Source organism: Argiope bruennichi, chromosome 11 (genome assembly GCF_947563725.1).
Source record: "Argiope bruennichi chromosome 11, qqArgBrue1.1, whole genome shotgun sequence".
NCBI classification, from domain to species: Eukaryota; Metazoa; Arthropoda; class Arachnida; order Araneae; family Araneidae; genus Argiope; species Argiope bruennichi.
This window is the reverse complement of record NC_079161.1, coordinates 51,135,046-51,153,634: the sequence shown is the minus strand read 5'-3', so window position 1 is coordinate 51,153,634 and position 18,589 is coordinate 51,135,046. Positions and strand designations below refer to the sequence as shown.

Genomic DNA, 18,589 nt, shown 5'->3' with positions numbered 1-18,589 from the left:
CTCGTGGTGACAATGTCATATTGTACCATCTAGGACTCACTTTAACTATGATAAAACTGAGTGTAAATTCCAAAATATAAGTAAATATCATATAAGTAATAAATATAAGTAAATATCATACCAAAAAATAAGTTCGGGAAATATCATAATCTAAAGCTGTTAAGAGACATTTAGCAGACGATTCCTTTTCAGACATTTTATAACGGCTACTATTTTCATTTCAGTTAAAATATTATTAAAATGTAAAAACAAACGATTTTTTTCTTTGATAAACATATTTTGTTAATATTATTTCCTTTATTTTTTGTATAATAGCTGATGATAAATTGTCAACCTTCTGGAATCTGGCAATACTTGTAAGATATGCTCTTAAGTTGAAAGAATAAACAAGCCGATGGAATTCTAAATTGCTTGAAGTATTATTTTAGTTTTAAGAATTTAAGATGCTCTGCAAGCTATAGTTTGAAGCTTAAGAAAACGGGTAGTTTTCTAGAAAGCATGCAAAACTAAGTGCTTTCATAACGTTTTTTTATTTAAATAACCGGTTCATATGTAGGTAAGATTGAAAAATATTCATGTTATTAGTATATAAATCGTATTTAAATATTTTGTTCAAAAAAAAAAACTGCTTAGCGAATTTCGGCTTTCCAGACATTTTTTAGAATCTTAATGTTAAGTCTGAAATAGATAACATAAGAAAATTAATTATACAAGAGATCAGTAGTAATGCTTATATATTAAGAATTAATTACAAGTTTTTCTAATTAAAGAAGAAAAGAATATGAAGAGGTAAGGTAAAAATATTGATAGTCATTCAATAAAATCTTCGAATACGGTTTTGAAATGAAATTTCTACATCGTAAAGGATAAGAGAAAGAGATTAAAGTAAGGATTCAAAACAAAACACTTGAACAAATACATTTTTAAAGCAAGAAAAGAAATGACAGATGCTGGGAATTATGTTTGAAAAGAAAAATCTGTTCAGCTGCTATGTTCTGTTTATTTGTTTATTCTGTGTGTTCAGCTGCTATGTTCTGTTTATTCTATGTATTCAGCTGCTATGTTCTGTTTATTCTATGTGTTCAGCTGCTATGTTCTGTTTATTCTATGTATTTCAATTTATGCAAAGAAAGTTCCTATTGTTGCCACCAATGCACTGTGGCGCTGTGTACGCGGTTATCCAAGGCAAAGAATTATAGAAGTCATAGTTACCGTTATATTTTAGCAAGATGCATATGATTCAGTGAGTTTACGTTGTTTATACTCCAAAATATAATTCCAACCTAGACCTAAAAGACCTCGAAATATATTGCTCTTCAGAACCATTCAATAAACCCTTTCAATTAAATTAATATCAAAATTAACTGCTAACGCCATCTACTGCTAATAAATTTGATGATAAATTTATGTAAATAGCAAGCTTTGAAATCTTATGTTAAGAGTTCTCTCGCTCACGGCATTTCTCCCTCACACTCTCACTACAAATAGCAACCAAGAAGATAGCTTCTTTTAATTACCATCAAGAAGCCGGCCAATTACACAGCTGCCTATCTAGAAGTCAACCAGGAAGTTTTACCATCTCAGGGCTCTTTCCCTGTTCATGATGTTTTACTAAAAGCAACGGTTCAGTCACTTTCATGAAGGAAATAGCCCGGAAATCTGAGGATGGCAGCTTCGACACACATATCGTGAATTTGAACGTTGTTTATTCTTAAGAACAAAATAATCAATCTTGGATAAAGCAGCCTACAAAGGGAACATTGATATTTTAAATTAATATTTTAAGAGCGAACAAAGAATGGAGAAAATTACACTTCTTATAAATCGATGCTGAATTCAGTGGCTGAGCATGCATCGAAAGAATACATGTTTGCGAAAAGTAACTTTCAGAGGTACTGAAACGAATGTACCAACGACGTCAGGATTTAATTTATACTTGACATAATTTCTATATCTCTCTTGATTAATTTACTTGGTCAGGTGAATGTACAACGCCATATTGCATTTTTTAGCGAAATATTATTGCTTTATTTATTAAATTGCTTTTATTTTTCATTTAATTAATAATTACATAAGCAGAAAAATTATATAGAGCAAATCTGGTTACATTTTCATCCGAACAGAGGTTTTGCAATAGAGTTCCAAATTTCTTACTATAATTTCTGTTCTCTCGGTATATAATTTCATTTTAATTCAATTTATGAAAGAGTAAAGCATATATGGAAAGGGAATACAAATTTTTAATTTATAGCATGACGTAGTTAAGGAGTATGTATGTCTACGTCTGTGTTGTTCAGAGATTCGAGTGCAAAGTTTTATTTTTCTAAACTGGTCCTTTAATCAAATATGTTAACTGATTATTCAGATGAGGACAAAATGTTAACACTTTGGGATTTTAATGCACTTTACAATCAAATTGTTAGATATGGATTTAAAATTCGTTAATTCCACTTTAGTGTACCATTTGTAATAATGTTGGGATTTTCTTTTTATTTCTCGCTAATTATACTAGCATCATTACGTTTTTTTAAAAAAAATTGCGCATTATTTTATAAAACCATTTGAAAATTGCCAGAAACTCATTTAGACTGCATAAAAGGATTTCATTATTTGCTTTTATACGAAAAGGCGATTAGTATCTTTAGAAAAAACTTAAATAAATATAAAATAATCAAAACTTCACCCTTAAATTCTTTATTATTTCTTTAACAATATATTCTTTTAAAAGACTTCATTTATTAAAATTTTAAAATTATTTCCAACTTTTTTAACCTTTACTAAGCTATTAACTTAGAATCAAGAATTAATTAAGGTGTACTTACGCAATAGAAGATTTTTTTTAAAATTTTAACTTTAAAAATCCAGTTTTTTCACAGTGGGTCATTAATATATGTTGAAACTCATTTCAGTGCGAAAAAAACCATATTGCACTCATTATTAATTAATTAAATAATATATAATGAGCTAATTAGCCTATTTTTTAAACATGATATCTTAAATTCTAATTTGTACAGACACACAATTCTAGTTGGAAATGATGCCTAAGATTAGTCTTCATTTTGTCTGCCTCAATCAAGTTATAAAAATATATAGTTTTTTTTAACAATTTTTTGATCAACGACAAATAAAAAAAAGAGAGAATTTTTCTGTAATTTTAACTTTTAAATGGCTATTAAAAATTTATTTCTATGAATATAACTTTGGTTGAGGCACAAAACATCCTCTATTTCATACAGATTATTTTGATATATAAATAACTGTATTTGGTTCATTTCTTGTTCAGTTATGATTGTTTAAATGAAGCAACATAGTGGAAAAATATCTTTCTTCATAAAATGAATTTAAAAAAAACCGTAACTAGATTTTTAATGACAGCACCGCAAGAAAAATAATTATAACTAGAGAAATATTTCGAATATTGACAACATCTTGGTATCGTTTGAAAGCTAAAGGATCAGACAGCATTTTTAAGCAATAAAAAATATTCGATATTTTGAACGATTTTCGAATTTTAAGTGTGTACATACATCTTAAACAAATGATATTAAACATCAGAGTATCAATAAAATCGTATTTATTGTATTTATTTATTTATGATCAGGTGAAAAAATAACATTAGTTGGTAAATTATCAGTATATTTTAGTACTAATAGTTTAAAAACCCATTTAAAAGTACATAGTTGTATCTAAATTGATCTTCGTTCATTGTAGGAAAAATGATTACGACAATTAGTTTTGAAGTCAGTAGTATTTGGAAATGCATGATATTATATTTGTTTCAGGTGTTTGTGATTCAGCTAGGAAAGATGCCAGAGGTCCCATTTTCCGAAACGAACCTCCTTCCAGAATTGAGTTTTCCAACAGCAGCGGTACAGAGATCAGATGCAATGCAGATGGCATACCGACACCAACGATCTCATGGCAGACCAAAGATGGTACCATTAGTAGAGACATGCCGGGGCTGCGACACATGCGATCAGATGGTACACTAGTTTTCCCGCCTTTTTCGAAATCCGATTACAGGCAGGAAGTGCATGATACGGTGTATCAATGTGTGGCATCCAATAATGTTGGGATCATACTTAGTAGAGAAGTTCATGTCAGAGGAGGTTAGTATTTTTTTTATAATTATATATTTATTAATGTGTTTCTAGAGTTTATGGAAATTCCGAGCCAAGAAAATATCAAAATTTATTTCCTCTATATGAACTCCCGATTAATTGAAGGTTCCAAATGATCTAGCAGAACATTATTACGCTCAAATTTCTTGTAGTATCACATATATGTGACCATTTGACTGATTCGTAATGTTTTGCTAAGCGTGTTTCTTATATGCCTCATAATAACTGAATCTTTCAGATAGCATTGTTTAAATTCTTTTTTTTATCTATGGTATGCCATTTTTTGCTTTTTGTGTTTAAATTTCTTGAGTTAATTCATTCTTGTACGTTTTTTTATTTCTATAATATTGCAAAGGGGTGTCCTGGATTTCTCCCAAAATGTACGTAGCTAATATTGTATATTTTAGATGACGTTAAAAACCGTGATGAAACTAAGAAATAAACTCTAGCATTAGTTATGCCAATTTTGGAAAAATATTCACAAGTTCAAAAAGAAAATTCATTCATTACTTTACATTCATTTTATATAAAACAATTACAATTAGCTAACACACACACACACACACACACACACACACACACACACACACACACACACACACACACACACACACACACACACACACACACACACACACACACACATATATATATATATATATATATATATATATATATATATATATATATATATATATATATATATCAGAATCTGATAACATATAAAAATATAATATGACTGATTCGTAACATTTTGCTAAACATGGTTCTTACATGCAAGAAGATGGCGATGGCTCAATCTTTCAGATAGTATTGTTACGAATATGTGATGCTGCTTCCCAGCATAGTTGGTTTCATCATCAGAAAGACTGTTTTACAGTCATCATTATTGGACGGAGTCCGGGTGTCGCGTCGGAAGTCACAGAGCTTGGCGACAAACTTGGCGACCATTTGGCGACTTGGCAACGAATTTGGCGACTTTGGCGCCAAAATAGATTATACCCGAAACATCGGGAATTTTCCCGATCCGTTCAGTAGGAACCGAGATACGCCTCGAAAGTTCCTGATTGGTTGAAAGGCTTCTAGCCCCGCCTCCTGAGACCTATAAAAGGAGGCAGTCTGCAGCTGCCGGGGCAGTAGTCGGAATCGACGATAAACAACGGGTCTCTCCGAGATTAGCAGACCAGCGACGGAGTCAAGGTAGTGCTGAATTAAGCTGTGCGCTACTGTCTGCAGTAGAGTCTTGTTGTGTGCTGCTGTGTGTACGTCTCGGCTGAAGATAATTGTCTCCTCTATGCTGTATATAGTTGTCCTCTTTGTGCTCTCCTGTGTGTCATAGTGTCAATAAACGTGTTGTGTGTTCATCTACTGAAAGGACTGATCATTGCGTTGTGTTATCTTCATACCATACACAACCACTAAATACACACAAGTAAACGACCCCGGCGGATTGATAGTGATAGAGGGAAATCCGTAACAGTATACTCTATTTTTTTTACAGTGTCAATTTGGAGTTGAAAATCGTGTCGAAACCAGAAAATAAGTTGTAGCATCAGTTATGGGTATTTTAGAAAAGAATTCACAATTTCAAAACGAATATTCATTCATCACTTTACATTCACTTTGTATAAAATAATTACTATTATCTAACATATAAAAATAAAATATTCTTATATATATTTTATACCAGAATATCAGAATCTAATATTATATAAAAATATAATATGACTGATTCGTAACATTTTGCTACCCATGTCTCGTATATGCAACATGACAGCTGAAACTTTCAGATAGCATGCTCTTTTTTTAATTGTAGAATATCGAACCGTGATGAAAATAGAAAATAAGCTTTAGCTTCAGTTGTGCAGATTTTAGAAAAATATTCAGTTTCAAAAAGAAAATTCATTCATCACTTTACATTCATTTCGTATAAAACATTTGTAATTACCTAACATATAAAAATAAAATATTCTGAAATATATTTTATATCAGAATATCAAGAATCTGATAACATATAAAAAGATAATATGACTGATTCATAATATTTCGCTAAACATAGCTCTTGCATGCAACATGATAGCTCAGTATTTCCATATAGCATGCTATTTTTTTATTTGTATAATGTCAATTTGGAGTCGAAAACCATGATGAAACCAGACAATCAGTTTTAACATCAGATTGTCCAGATTTTAGACAATTTTTCAGAATTGCAAAAAGAAAATTCATTCATCACTTTATATCCATTTTATATAAAACATTTGCAACTATATAACATATAAAAATAAAATATAAAGAAATAAATGAAGAATTTTATGGTTATCGGAGATAATGAGTTTAGAATCTCCAATCTTTCCCAAATGAGTGATTCATGCAAGAACGTCCATTCCTACTTCTAGATGGTCTATGAAAATAAATTAAAAGAAACCGAATCAATATTAACTCATTTGAATTAGGAACCAAAATTATGCTAAAATTATCTGATGGATTACACACATAGTATAGGGTTTAAGCAAAGATATTGTACCTAACAGATCATTTGAAAGATGACGATACTGATTTGAAGTAAAATGTGAATATGGAAACACTTGTACAAAATTTAGGTCATTATTTGAAACATATCTTGAGATTTTGCTTAGTCGACATTTAAAAGCCATGTGTTTATAAAATATCCTTCCCATTTGAGTGATACTTAACTTTCAAAATTAGAAATAATTCGTGCATTTGATAAATAAATTTATATAATAAGTTTGAATTCTTTTTTTTGAAAATATATAATGTGTTTAAGATTTTGTTTTAGAATATTTTATATATATGTTTAAAACATTATTAAAAGTTTAAACGATGATGATATTTAGCTTTTAGAATGCCTGAACAACATGCTGGTCGAATATGTTTGTTATCACCGTGCAAGTTTACTACTTGAATAAAAAACAGTTTAAACCCTTCAATAGTCGTTAAATGATATTGGGGGAAATCGTTAAATGATATTTCAAGAAACAGGGGAAGTTGGCTTCTCAACACTTTCTTGATTTCTCTCCAATAAAGCTTTTATCCCCCTGCCCCCGCCAAAATTGTGGGATGTTAGTTAATTTTTGCTAGATATTTGGCTTAAATCTAACATATTCAATCAATATATTGGAGCGAATGTATATTGTGAACGATTTTTTCTCAACTGATAGAAACTAACATCTGACACAGAGCTACATTTGAGTTCATAATATCACATAACGAATTTCATTATTGTATTTACGAATTATTGCATTTCCGAATTATTGCATTATTGCATTACGAATATGCAGATGGCCAACCTAATCAATATATTGGAGCGAATGTATATTGTGAACGATTTTTTCTCAACTGATAGAAACTAACATCTGACACAGAGCTACATTTGAGTTCATAATATCACATAACGAATTTCATTATTGTATTTACGAATTATTGCATTTCCGAATTATTGCATTATTGCATTACGAATATGCAGATGGCCAACCTAATCAATATATTGGAGCGAATGTATATTGTGAACGATTTTTTCTCAACTGATAGAAACTAACATCTGACACAGAGCTACATTTGAGTTCATAATATCACATAACGAATTTCATTATTGTATTTACGAATTATTGCATTATTGCATTTACGAATATGCAGGCCGACAGATGGCCAACCTACTGATATATTTAGTTCAAAAGCTAATATGAATTTTAATTTTAGATGCGAAACCTGTGTACTAAATTTATCTATGTATCTATTTACGTTTTGCAATTATAAAGTTAACTTGCATGAGAACCCCTAGACATATAGACTTTTTCTGAATGGAATGCTTTCAAAATTTGATAAAAAATTGCAAACATGATATAAAGTATATATACCAAATTTCATCTATTTAACACAAAGCATTTTTGAGTTATCGTGTTCAAAGGCAGACAGTCATATTACCAAAAATATGTTTTTCGAACTCGGAGATACGTCACTATCTCGAGTTTGAATTATTTGATGATCACCAATACATTCTCCATACTTCGGAGAAAGTAAAAACAGCTTTTTCCGAATTTAGCCACCTCAAATTCATATTGCAAGTATATATAGTAATTTTAAATAATATGGAAATTTCAAACGAAATCAGCAACATTTTAAACAGTCCACTTTGATTCAATTTCAAAAAATATTGTACTTGACAAATACAAATCCTTAAAAGATTTTTTTTTCATTCCTTAATTTATTACTTGAAATTGCACATCACAAACAATCTACAGAATATAGGACAAACTATGGGTCATTACAATCTGCAACAAATTCTGAAGTAACCATAGTTACGCTAACTTTTGATATCATAGAATTTGCAGATATTTCACGGGAAAGGATTTCTTTTGTCTCTCTTCATTTCCTTCGGGCAAGCAATAGAAATTATTGAGCTTCAACGGTGGGAGGTAAAATGAATTTTGGAAGCGATAAGGCAAATTACAGACGATGTAAACACCGATTGTTAATTAAATTAATTACATGAGTGGATCGCCATTTTTTGCTATATGTTAAGCATAATATGTTTTATCTTTTTTTTCTCCTTAGAAATTTCATTTGTTTTTTGTAGGGATAGTTTCTATTATCTCAAAATTAGAAACCCGCTACCAATTCATTCCAAACAACACAGGATGGTTATAAGTAAACTTCCCCTATAAACAGCATCACACAACTCAAACGGGTGAACGGATTGCAACGAAATTCGGTATATAGACTATACATGAGATGTGCTCATGGAATTTCGAAGAACACAAAAAAAAGGTTCCAAAATGTCCACCAGAGGGTTCCTTTACCTGAAAAATATTACATTTTACACAATGAACGACCAAAACGAAATACAGAAACCATATTAACATATATTGACTAGTTTCTGATCACCTTGTCATCGAACCATATTAAGTAAAGGAAAGGAAAAAGCAGTACTCTGTTTGAGAAAAACAGATCAGTTTGCAGAAACAAGAACAGATTAGGACGAAATTGCACAAGAGAAGCAGTTGTTATAGTCTGTGTAATTTCTGTAGGCGTTTCAAGGACACTCGTTTTCCCTGCTCTTCACTTTTTCTCCTTCTCCGTTGCCATGGTTTCGACAAAGCTTGTTTTTTCTTACTCCAGTACGTTTCGGGAATACCTTACCTTCGGAATACCTTAACAACTGTGTTAAAAAAAAGAAAAAGAGTGACACTGTTATCTGCCTCAGCGTTGCAAGTCAGACAACCAGAAACGAGATAGAAAATGTGACCTTGAGCCGCATACAGAAAATACACAGACTATAATCGTTTCCAGGATGATGTTGAGAAAGGTTCTCCATGTGACCACCTTTATTCACCTCATAAGTCGATGGACAATGTGTTCAACAGCAGATCGTAACTGATCAGTTGTGATGCTTCGCACATGAAGTGTTATGGAGTTCTTTAAATTTTTCAATGCGGCAACAAGATACTGCCAATATTAGAGCCGGAAACATCGACATAAAACATGACAATGACTGCAAAGGTATCTTTTCCTACCTGTTTTTCATAAAGCTTCATCTTTTTCGTAAGCATGCAAATCTCGACATTTTTTTTCCCTAGAATTGACAGCTTTTCCCAGTTTCACATCTTTTTACTCATAACTCTTGTTCTGGATTGTTAATGTAGTTTCTGTATTCCGTTTTGTGTGTTTATTGTGTTAAATTGAATGTTTTTCAGGAAAAGACGTCCTCTGTTGGACTCTTTGGAACAAATTTTATTTTTCGAAATTCCGTGAGCGCATTTCGTATATAGCCTGTATACCAAATTTCGCTGCAATCCGTTCACCCATTTGCGTTGTGTGATGCTGTTTATAGGGGAAGTTTAATTACAACCACCCTGTATATTTCAGAAATATTTTGATAAACATAAGCAGTGAAATAAGGCATAGTTATAAAAATTATTGTTTTTGATTGCGAAATAATAATCTGAAACCAAACAAATGATTTTTAAAATTAGCAACAGAAACAACAGTTAGAAATTTAAGTTATGTATTGCTTATAGAGCCATGTATCAAAAAAGCTTACCATTAAAAAGCATTTTTGAATTTCCATAAATACGAAATCTTAGGATTACCTTACCTTTCCGAATAACTTATGCAATATTTTATTGATATAATAATTTTGTGATTGAATGTGTTTGGCAACAGAAACCTTTTTGGCGTTATCTGAGCCAGTGAGATTGAAACAAAACAAATTAATAAATGGTATGAATTACTGAAATACCAGAAATTATAAACAATACATTTACTGATATTTCTAATAAATTTCCTCTTCTAGTTATTTCCTAAACAGTGATTTTTAAAAAAAATGAAAACTTCGGTTATATTACGCCTTGGAATTTTAAAAGTGAAATCCAGCATAGGTCATACCGGATCATTATGGCTCTTAAAAACAAACTTGATATTAATTTAGTGATTTCTTTTAGTGAAGAACCGTATTCTATTTCTTAACTTTTCCTAATTTTTCGAATTTAGTCGAATCCAAACTGTTTTATTGTTGGAGTTAAATTTTCGGAATTTCGAGTTTCAGACGATAATTAATGCGATGCTTAAAAGATTTTTTACAAGCAAATTAAAATAAAATACATATCATTGCAAATTTTAATGAAAGAAAAAACTATTATGCTTGAAAAAAATTTTTCTGTATAGCGGTAATTTTCTTTCTTCATATTTAAAATATAGAAGAAGAAAATCAAACAATATTTTTTTTAAAAAAATAGACAAGAAATGCAAAAGTTTATAAATGTTTTAACGATAATAAACTATAAACTTCAAAATTACAAAAGAGCATTTTATATTTTAATGCAATCTATATTTTTTATGGAAGAAGTTCTTGTATTAACAAAATTTAATTTCCACTCATGATAGAATAATCAATAATGGTTATTACGAATTATTTACAGATTGATCATAACAAAACGAAATTTGCTTAAAAAGTTTAATCAAGAATCTATTTTCTATTATGATGAGACAAAATATATTTAAATCCATATACAACTAACTTGAAAATATGATTATTATTCTTTTTTTTTTCTTTTGATATGCGTACAAGTTGGCTTGATATAAGCACTGATATTCAAATTTACGATCTTCGTAATAGCTATATAATTATTTAGTAATTAAAAAGGTAAAGCAAGTTGAAAAATTGCTCATATTTTTTATTCTTTCAGAGTAAATTTTAAGAGCTCACTTCTGGAAGCAATTTTTTTTCTCTTAAAAGGTATTAAAACAATGAAAAAGAGAGAGAGAGAGAGAGAGAAATAGACTTAAAAATTTCAAGTCTACATAAAATTCCTAAATTCTCCATTTAAAATTAAAAACGTACTATATAGCAATATATCATTCTTAAATTAGTTTTTATAAAATAACAACTTTAAATGTGATATAAAATATTAAATAGGTATTCCTAAAATTACTTTTTGTTCATTCTTTTAACAAATTGATGTTAAATAAGCAAAAAAAAAAAATGTTTAGCCAAACGATAAAATTCAATATATGATCGGTTTGAAAAAAATATAAAGGATGGCTAAACAAAAAATAAAAATGAAAGTCTGCTTGAAAATTTCGTAATACTTATCGTCTGCCTGTTTGCATATATTTACGAAATAAACAGATTGAAAAATCAATTTCTGAATGCCACTTATCAGATGAAAGTTTCGACCTCTACAATAAAATAAGTTGGCTTGGTATAAACACTGGATATTTAAAATTACTATCTTCGCAATTGAGGAACAATTATTTAGAAGTTAAAAAAATAAGAAAAGTTGAAAAATTTGTCGTAGTATTTTTATTTTCAAGCGTAAATTTTAAAATTAAAAGAGCATTTTACTTCTGTGAGAAGATTCTTTTTCTCTTAAAAAATGTAGTAAAACAATAAAAAAAAGCGAAATTGACATAAAAATTTCAAGTTAACAGAAAATTCCTAAATTCCCCACAGAAGAGTATAAAATTAAAAACGTTCTATATAGCAATATGTCATTCTAAAATTAGTTTTTTTTATTTAAAAAAAATCCTTCAAATGCAACACATAATATTAAATTTTTATACCCAAAATTACTTTTTGTTCACTTCTTTTTTACAAATTGATGTTATAAGGTGCTTAAACATAGTATAAAATTCAATTTATGTTCGGTTTGAAAAAGTAAAAATGAAGGCTAAGTAAAAAATAAAAAAAAGAAAATCTGCTTGAAACTGTCGTAATACTTATCGTCTGCTTATTTGCATATATTTACGAAATAAACAGACTGGAAAATCAATTTCTGCATTCCACTTATCAGATGAAAGTTTCGACCTCTACAATAAAATTTTATCTTAACATTTTTATCATTCCTGAATTCTTATTTAAAAAAAAAGAAGGCGTAAAAACGATCCCAAGACCGTAATAACTTAGTGATTTCTTTCAAAAAAGGAAGAGAAAGGTAATCAAAATATGCAGGACTTGAGACTTTCAAATAATATTAATAAAAAGTTACCATGTTTAATCTCATTTCTTAAGCGAATATCATTTTTTTTCTACTCCCCTAAATCCTTACTAAAAGTTTGAGACTACTTTATATTCACATTCCAAAAGAAATTCGAAATCCTGTCTTCAGAAATGTTATAATCTAATTTCCCAGCATACCTCATTCACTCAAGCTTGTAAAATAATAAAAAAGGCAAGTCATAACGCTTGAGAAAAGCATCTTGTAGAAAAAGATATTTGTTTCTTTCCATTTATTTATCGAACGGTGGAAGTTACACACTTGATTTTGAACGTGACCGGAATTTATTTTATTTTGGACATGTCAGTAATCTAAAAAAAAAATTGTTTTCTTTCTCTCTTTTTTTTTCTTTCCTTTTTCTAGGAAAGACTTTGAAATAAATCTATATAATATATCGCCTTAAATTGCTTTTTGTTTGTGCTGAAGTTAACTTTAGAGTTCTCAACCTGTCTTTAAGAATTGAAAGGTTTATGTTGACTTTTAAATTGATCTGAAGGACTCTGAACGTGACTTTTGTCTAAATAAGAAATTCGACACTCGATTGTGTAAAATCACGATGCAGTATTTTTAGTATTATTAGAAATTTGAAAACATTTAAGGTATCCGACTAGGTTGTGAAGATGCTTTTTCCAGAAAATTTTGAAATATTTTTATGATCTGGAAATAAATTCCAAGCTTCGTAGATTCCGAAACAGGCTTTTTTTAATATATGTAAGACAGGACATTAGGTACAGTAGTTTCATTAATACACAACAAATAAAAATGAAATCGGAAACAGTGGTATTTTTAACTGAAAATGAGCGATTTACTTCATTTTTACCGTAAAATTCTCCAATATAATATTGGATATGTTTATATTAATTCTCTACCTACTCAACTCAATCGTAGTTTGCTTATTTTTGGCATTTCTGTTGGAAAACTCGAAAACTACATTTATTTCCAGCGCATTTGGATGAACTAATTTACAAGTAAAATATTTAAAGGCAATTTCTGAAGAATGGAAAAAGAAGATGAAGATGGAATAATGCATCCGAGGTTCTGAATTTGAAATTCGAATTTTCAAATATGACGATTTCACAAATGTGCTGTGAATATAGAATATTCGGTAAAACATCAAATCTCCGACAGCGATGCTGTCGGGAAAAAGAATTTGCAAGCCGGAACTATCGCTGATTGATGAGAGCATTTAAACTAGATAGAAGAGTGATTCTTCCTCAGATTGTTGCAAATTTCTGAGCTGAGACATCAACAAATGTCAGCGTAAGAACTATTCAACGGACCATCATTGATATAGGATTTTAGAATCAAATGTTCATTGCCATCAAAAGTGCCATTTTGACTGCACAACACAAAGATGTATGCTTTGCTTGGGATTGCCAACACCATTATTGGACTTTTGATGGCTCGAAACACGTTGCCTTGATTGATGAATTTCGTTTCCAGTTATATCTGCTGATAGACGTGTATGGACATGAATCTATGGACTTTACATGGCAGCAAGGAACTATTCAATCTGGTGGAGCCCTCAGGCTGAACAGTTAATGAGATATGGAACTCCTTATATCTTAATTGAGGACTTTGACTAGTCATCATTGTACGTAAGTATCTTATCTGTTCATCTACACCCATTTATGCCAATCAAGAATTGCGACAACATTCGTTCAGAATTGCTACTGAGCGCCCCCCGGAACACTTTTCTGACTTTAGATATTTCCATTTGTCTCTTAAATCTGTGGCGGATTGGTATGAGCGAGGATAGAGCCTGGGACCTTGTGGTTCGCAGCCAAGTAACAAAAGTGCACAATACAAAAGCAATTACTCGTGTAGCACAGGCGTTAACTGGCTTGTAAGCTTTCACCTCAGACTCTCCCTCCAGTGAGTCAGAAGTGAGACGAGCGATATGGCTGTTGAGTGGCGATGTATTAGCCGTTGAATCTAATGCGCCTGTACCCATTTGAGTATTTAAGAAGCGCCAAGCGTTATAGCGAGCGTGTATAGGTGAGTGATTGATGTGCTAAGAAAGTCTGACGACTTCGGGTTGCTGCGCCCTTTTTGTGTTACTTCGTCAAGTGAAACTGACGACTTTGTGTTGCTGCGTCAAGTGAATCTGACGATTTTGGGTGCGTGTAGATGGCGCCACAACAGTTGTACTAAGATTGAAGGTTCATCGTCCCAGGTCACCAGTGTGGCGAATTTGCGAATGAACTTGGATAGAACATGGGACTTTGTGGTTCGTAGCCGAGTAACATGACCATGATACAAAAGCAATTGCTTGTGTAGCGTAGCTGGTAACTGCTTATATGCTTTCAACACAAATCCCTAGACATGAACATTATTGAGCATTTTGATGATGCCCTGTTCAGAAAGTACCTATACCGCATCTAACTTCTATTAATTGGTGGATTGCACTGTAAAATTTATTATGTGGTTTGCTTCCAATATACCTTCAGGCATTAGGCTAAGATACCAGTGCACAAAGCAACTAGTATTAAATTGTAATATTTTAACAAGATGAAAAGTCGAGGTGGTGCTATGTAAACTTAAACCTTTATCAAGCATGTACTATCATCTTCCACTCAGTTAGCAATTATGTTTTCTTATTAGTTTTATTATACCCTTACACAAGATAGCGTGTTTGCAGTCGAAATTTATTCCAGAGAATCTTATTGCTTTCTTATAATTGATTAAATGCAACATATGAATATGATTCACAAGTTTTATATCGAGAAAAGATGATACATTTTGTTACATTATTTCGTTGCTGCTTTGAAATATCGTGACAGGTAAAAAGCCCTTGACGGATGTGATTCCAAGTCATCTAGAGATATGATATTTTGAAGTAAAGACTAGCGAAGAATAAAGGATTTCACTTTTTCAGCTGGCCGGGCCTTTGAGTTATTGTTTTTACGAGAGATAGATTTATTGTTAAAAATAGTTTTTTTAGCACGTAACTGCAAATTGATTTAGTGATAAGCATATTTAACTTCAAAAGTTTTTTTTCTACAATTTAGTGAGATCTAAATTGCAAATGCATTAAATATATTGATCAAGGAACAGAATCTATTTATTTTCAAAAATTGTTTATTATAAATCCAGGATATCTAAATGTCGTTGAAGAATTTGAAGTTGAATTATTTCATGAACACAATACTTTTTTGCTATATATATAGATTACAAGAGAGTAAAATTAAAGTATTTCTCAATTTCTCTGCATCCTCACATTGCTCTCAAAATAATTCTCATTTGATTAAGAAAGAAAATTCACTTTCCTTCTCCCTTAAGTCTTGAAATTTGGATTAGGAATTCTTAGATCCAGAAATCCTTTCTTAAGCTTTTTGTGTATCTTTTTATTTTCTTTGGATTACATAGAATGAACAAGTAACTCTTTCTGCACAATGTTTCATGAAATTAATTCCTTAGCCCATCATCTGGATTGCAGCATAAGAATCAATGAAAAATTCCCTCATTGAACCTAGCATTAATGCTATTCTTTTCTTCTATAATGGAAGGATGAAAAAGCGAAGTAGCAGAAAAGATGGTGATGTAGCGTCGCTTGCAGTTGATCGGTAGTCAACAAACATTTACTTGAAAACAAAATACTGCAAATGGTAGAGGAAAACACGAGATATTAGAACGGAAAATAACTGACCTTGAGATATTAGTGCTTAGGAAGTTTATAGAGGTGTTTATCGTCTGTAACTCTGACGTAGAAACTGACAAAGAAAGATAAGTTTTAGACTTTCCTTGCCAATATCTATAGACAGAAAAGTAAAATACTAGTAACCAAAAACGCTAGAAAAGATGTTTGAAGATAGTAGCATCCTTTTAAGCTAGTTTGTTGTATTGAAAAATGATATTAACTAAACTGAAAAAAAACGATATTATAAAACCTTTCGTATTTCTTAATATATTTAGCTTGAAAAATGAGGAACCAAAATTGAATGTGGCGTTTTAATTAGACAGTTTTAGTCATGATAAGTAAAAATTTCATACATACGCATTAAATTTACGTTATTTTAATTATAAGTGCGTACATGCTGGAAACACCATTTAAAATAGAATTTTTCAATATTTCATTTTGTTCTTTTTTTAATTAGTAGGTGGGGAAGGGGAAGAGAAAAATAAATGGGCCACTTAAAGTTGAAAAAAGGAGTGTTATTACTGTATAAGCAATATGTAAAAAATTATTATTGTATATGAACAAAAATTGTAAAAACAAATGACAAAGTGAAACAACAGAAAGAATGCTTAACAAAGTATAATACATCAAAGAATTTTAAATACAAAAAAGAAATTAAAGAAAAGAATATTTTCATCAAAACAATGCTACTTAAATTTAGTATTATCGAAAACTAAAAACCCTATTTCTATTCATATGATTTCTATTTGTTGTTTTGAATTATTCGAACTCTTAAAGATGTATCTTTATCAAAAAGATAAATCTTCAAAATACAATAAAATACAATTTTTTAAATATAGCTTATAAAAAAATCAAAACCATGTTAAAAAATTAAACAATTTGAATCTCAGATATTTTCAATTTAATTGAAATTTTAGAAATGAAAATGGATAAATAATATCTAACTGATTTTATAATATTTTTTAAAAAAATGCAAAATAAGATAATATATTCACTCTGTCAGAGATAGCTATGGTTATTGAGACTTCTCCTCATTAATATGTCCCAGGATTTTACAACTATTATTAATAACTGGAATTTTGGCGTTCGATTTATATAGATTCTGAATATGAAAACTGAAATTAAATATACAAGGAATATAAGAGAAACCACATTTACTGATTACTTATTGAATTCCATCTAATATTGCTGTTCTATTTTACATGTCTTAAAAAAATCTCAAATCGAAACAGAAACAATCTGGATACTTTAAAAATAAAACACGAAATAAAAATAAAAGTCTTAATTTAATCTCGTTTTGGTCCAAGAAATAAAATAATTTAGAAAAATGAAGTTATTTTCTAACTCTACATAACTCTCAGCAAAAAACTGCAAAAAAAAAAAATCGATGTGATTGTAGCGGAATTCGATATCAGGAATTCAAACCACATAAATCTTCCTTACAGTCTGATCAATAGTCTCTTGAAATCAGATAAGAAATCAAGTTAACAAGAAATAACATGAATTATAGCATTTGCCTTTGGGCCAAAAAAGTTATCGCTTAGTATACTCTAGTCGAATATTAGACTGGAGTGATTAATCGCTTGTGCCAGAAGAAAAGAAGAGAATATCTCCATACGAATATCATCTTGTGTCTCGTAAAACATTGAAATGACTTTGCAATACCAGAAGTTCTGATAATACTTCAGAAAAGTAGTTTCATGTATCTATGAAATAAAATATATATCTCAGTGATATATCACATAGATACAAAAAGAAGCATCATTCAAAAATTGCTTGAAGAAAAATCGAAGTATAAAAATAAAACTTGATAAAAGATTTATTTCTTTGTTGGAATTGCAATCCTTAGTGAACATAAAAACATTTATTGCTTTTTATTTTTAAATTTGTGTGGAATGGTTTTAAAATGTATAAGTTCTGGATAAAATTTAAAATATTAATTGGAGTGAAAGTTTTCAGTTACCATTTTAAGAAATTTTTAAAAAGTAATAATGTTTACTTAAAATTAAAGAGAGCATTTTGTTGCTAATAACCTATTTTCTAATTTAGAATAGCTTACTAGTGGAAAAAGTAGTGTAATTTTTTTATTTACTTTGCAAAAAGTTTGAAATTAACTTCCAGTCTTTTATATTGCTACATTGTTTTAAAAAAGGATGATTTTTTAAATCTATTATACTAAGTAGATTTGTGAAATTGCAAAACATCATAAATTTCTGAATTTCACGAATTAAGTATCTAATTGTTCTTTATTTTTAGGATTGAGACATATAATTCATTAGGTATTTGAGAAAAAAAAAATGTGATATTTTTATTTT

The 18,589-nt window shown here is 30.0% G+C and overlaps 1 protein-coding gene across 3 annotated transcripts in view; it reads left to right on the top strand.

Annotated features, from left to right (window-relative positions):
- The window catches only part of LOC129957034 (cell adhesion molecule Dscam2-like), a 329,511-nt gene that overhangs the window by 98,869 nt on the left and 212,053 nt on the right, over positions 1–18,589 (top strand). For all 3 annotated transcript variants that reach the window (XM_056069149.1, XM_056069150.1, XM_056069148.1), the window contains exon 2: positions 3,783–4,109. In XM_056069149.1, the coding sequence (XP_055925124.1) occupies positions 3,783–4,109 (327 nt within the window). The remainder of the gene's footprint in view (positions 1–3,782; positions 4,110–18,589) is intronic.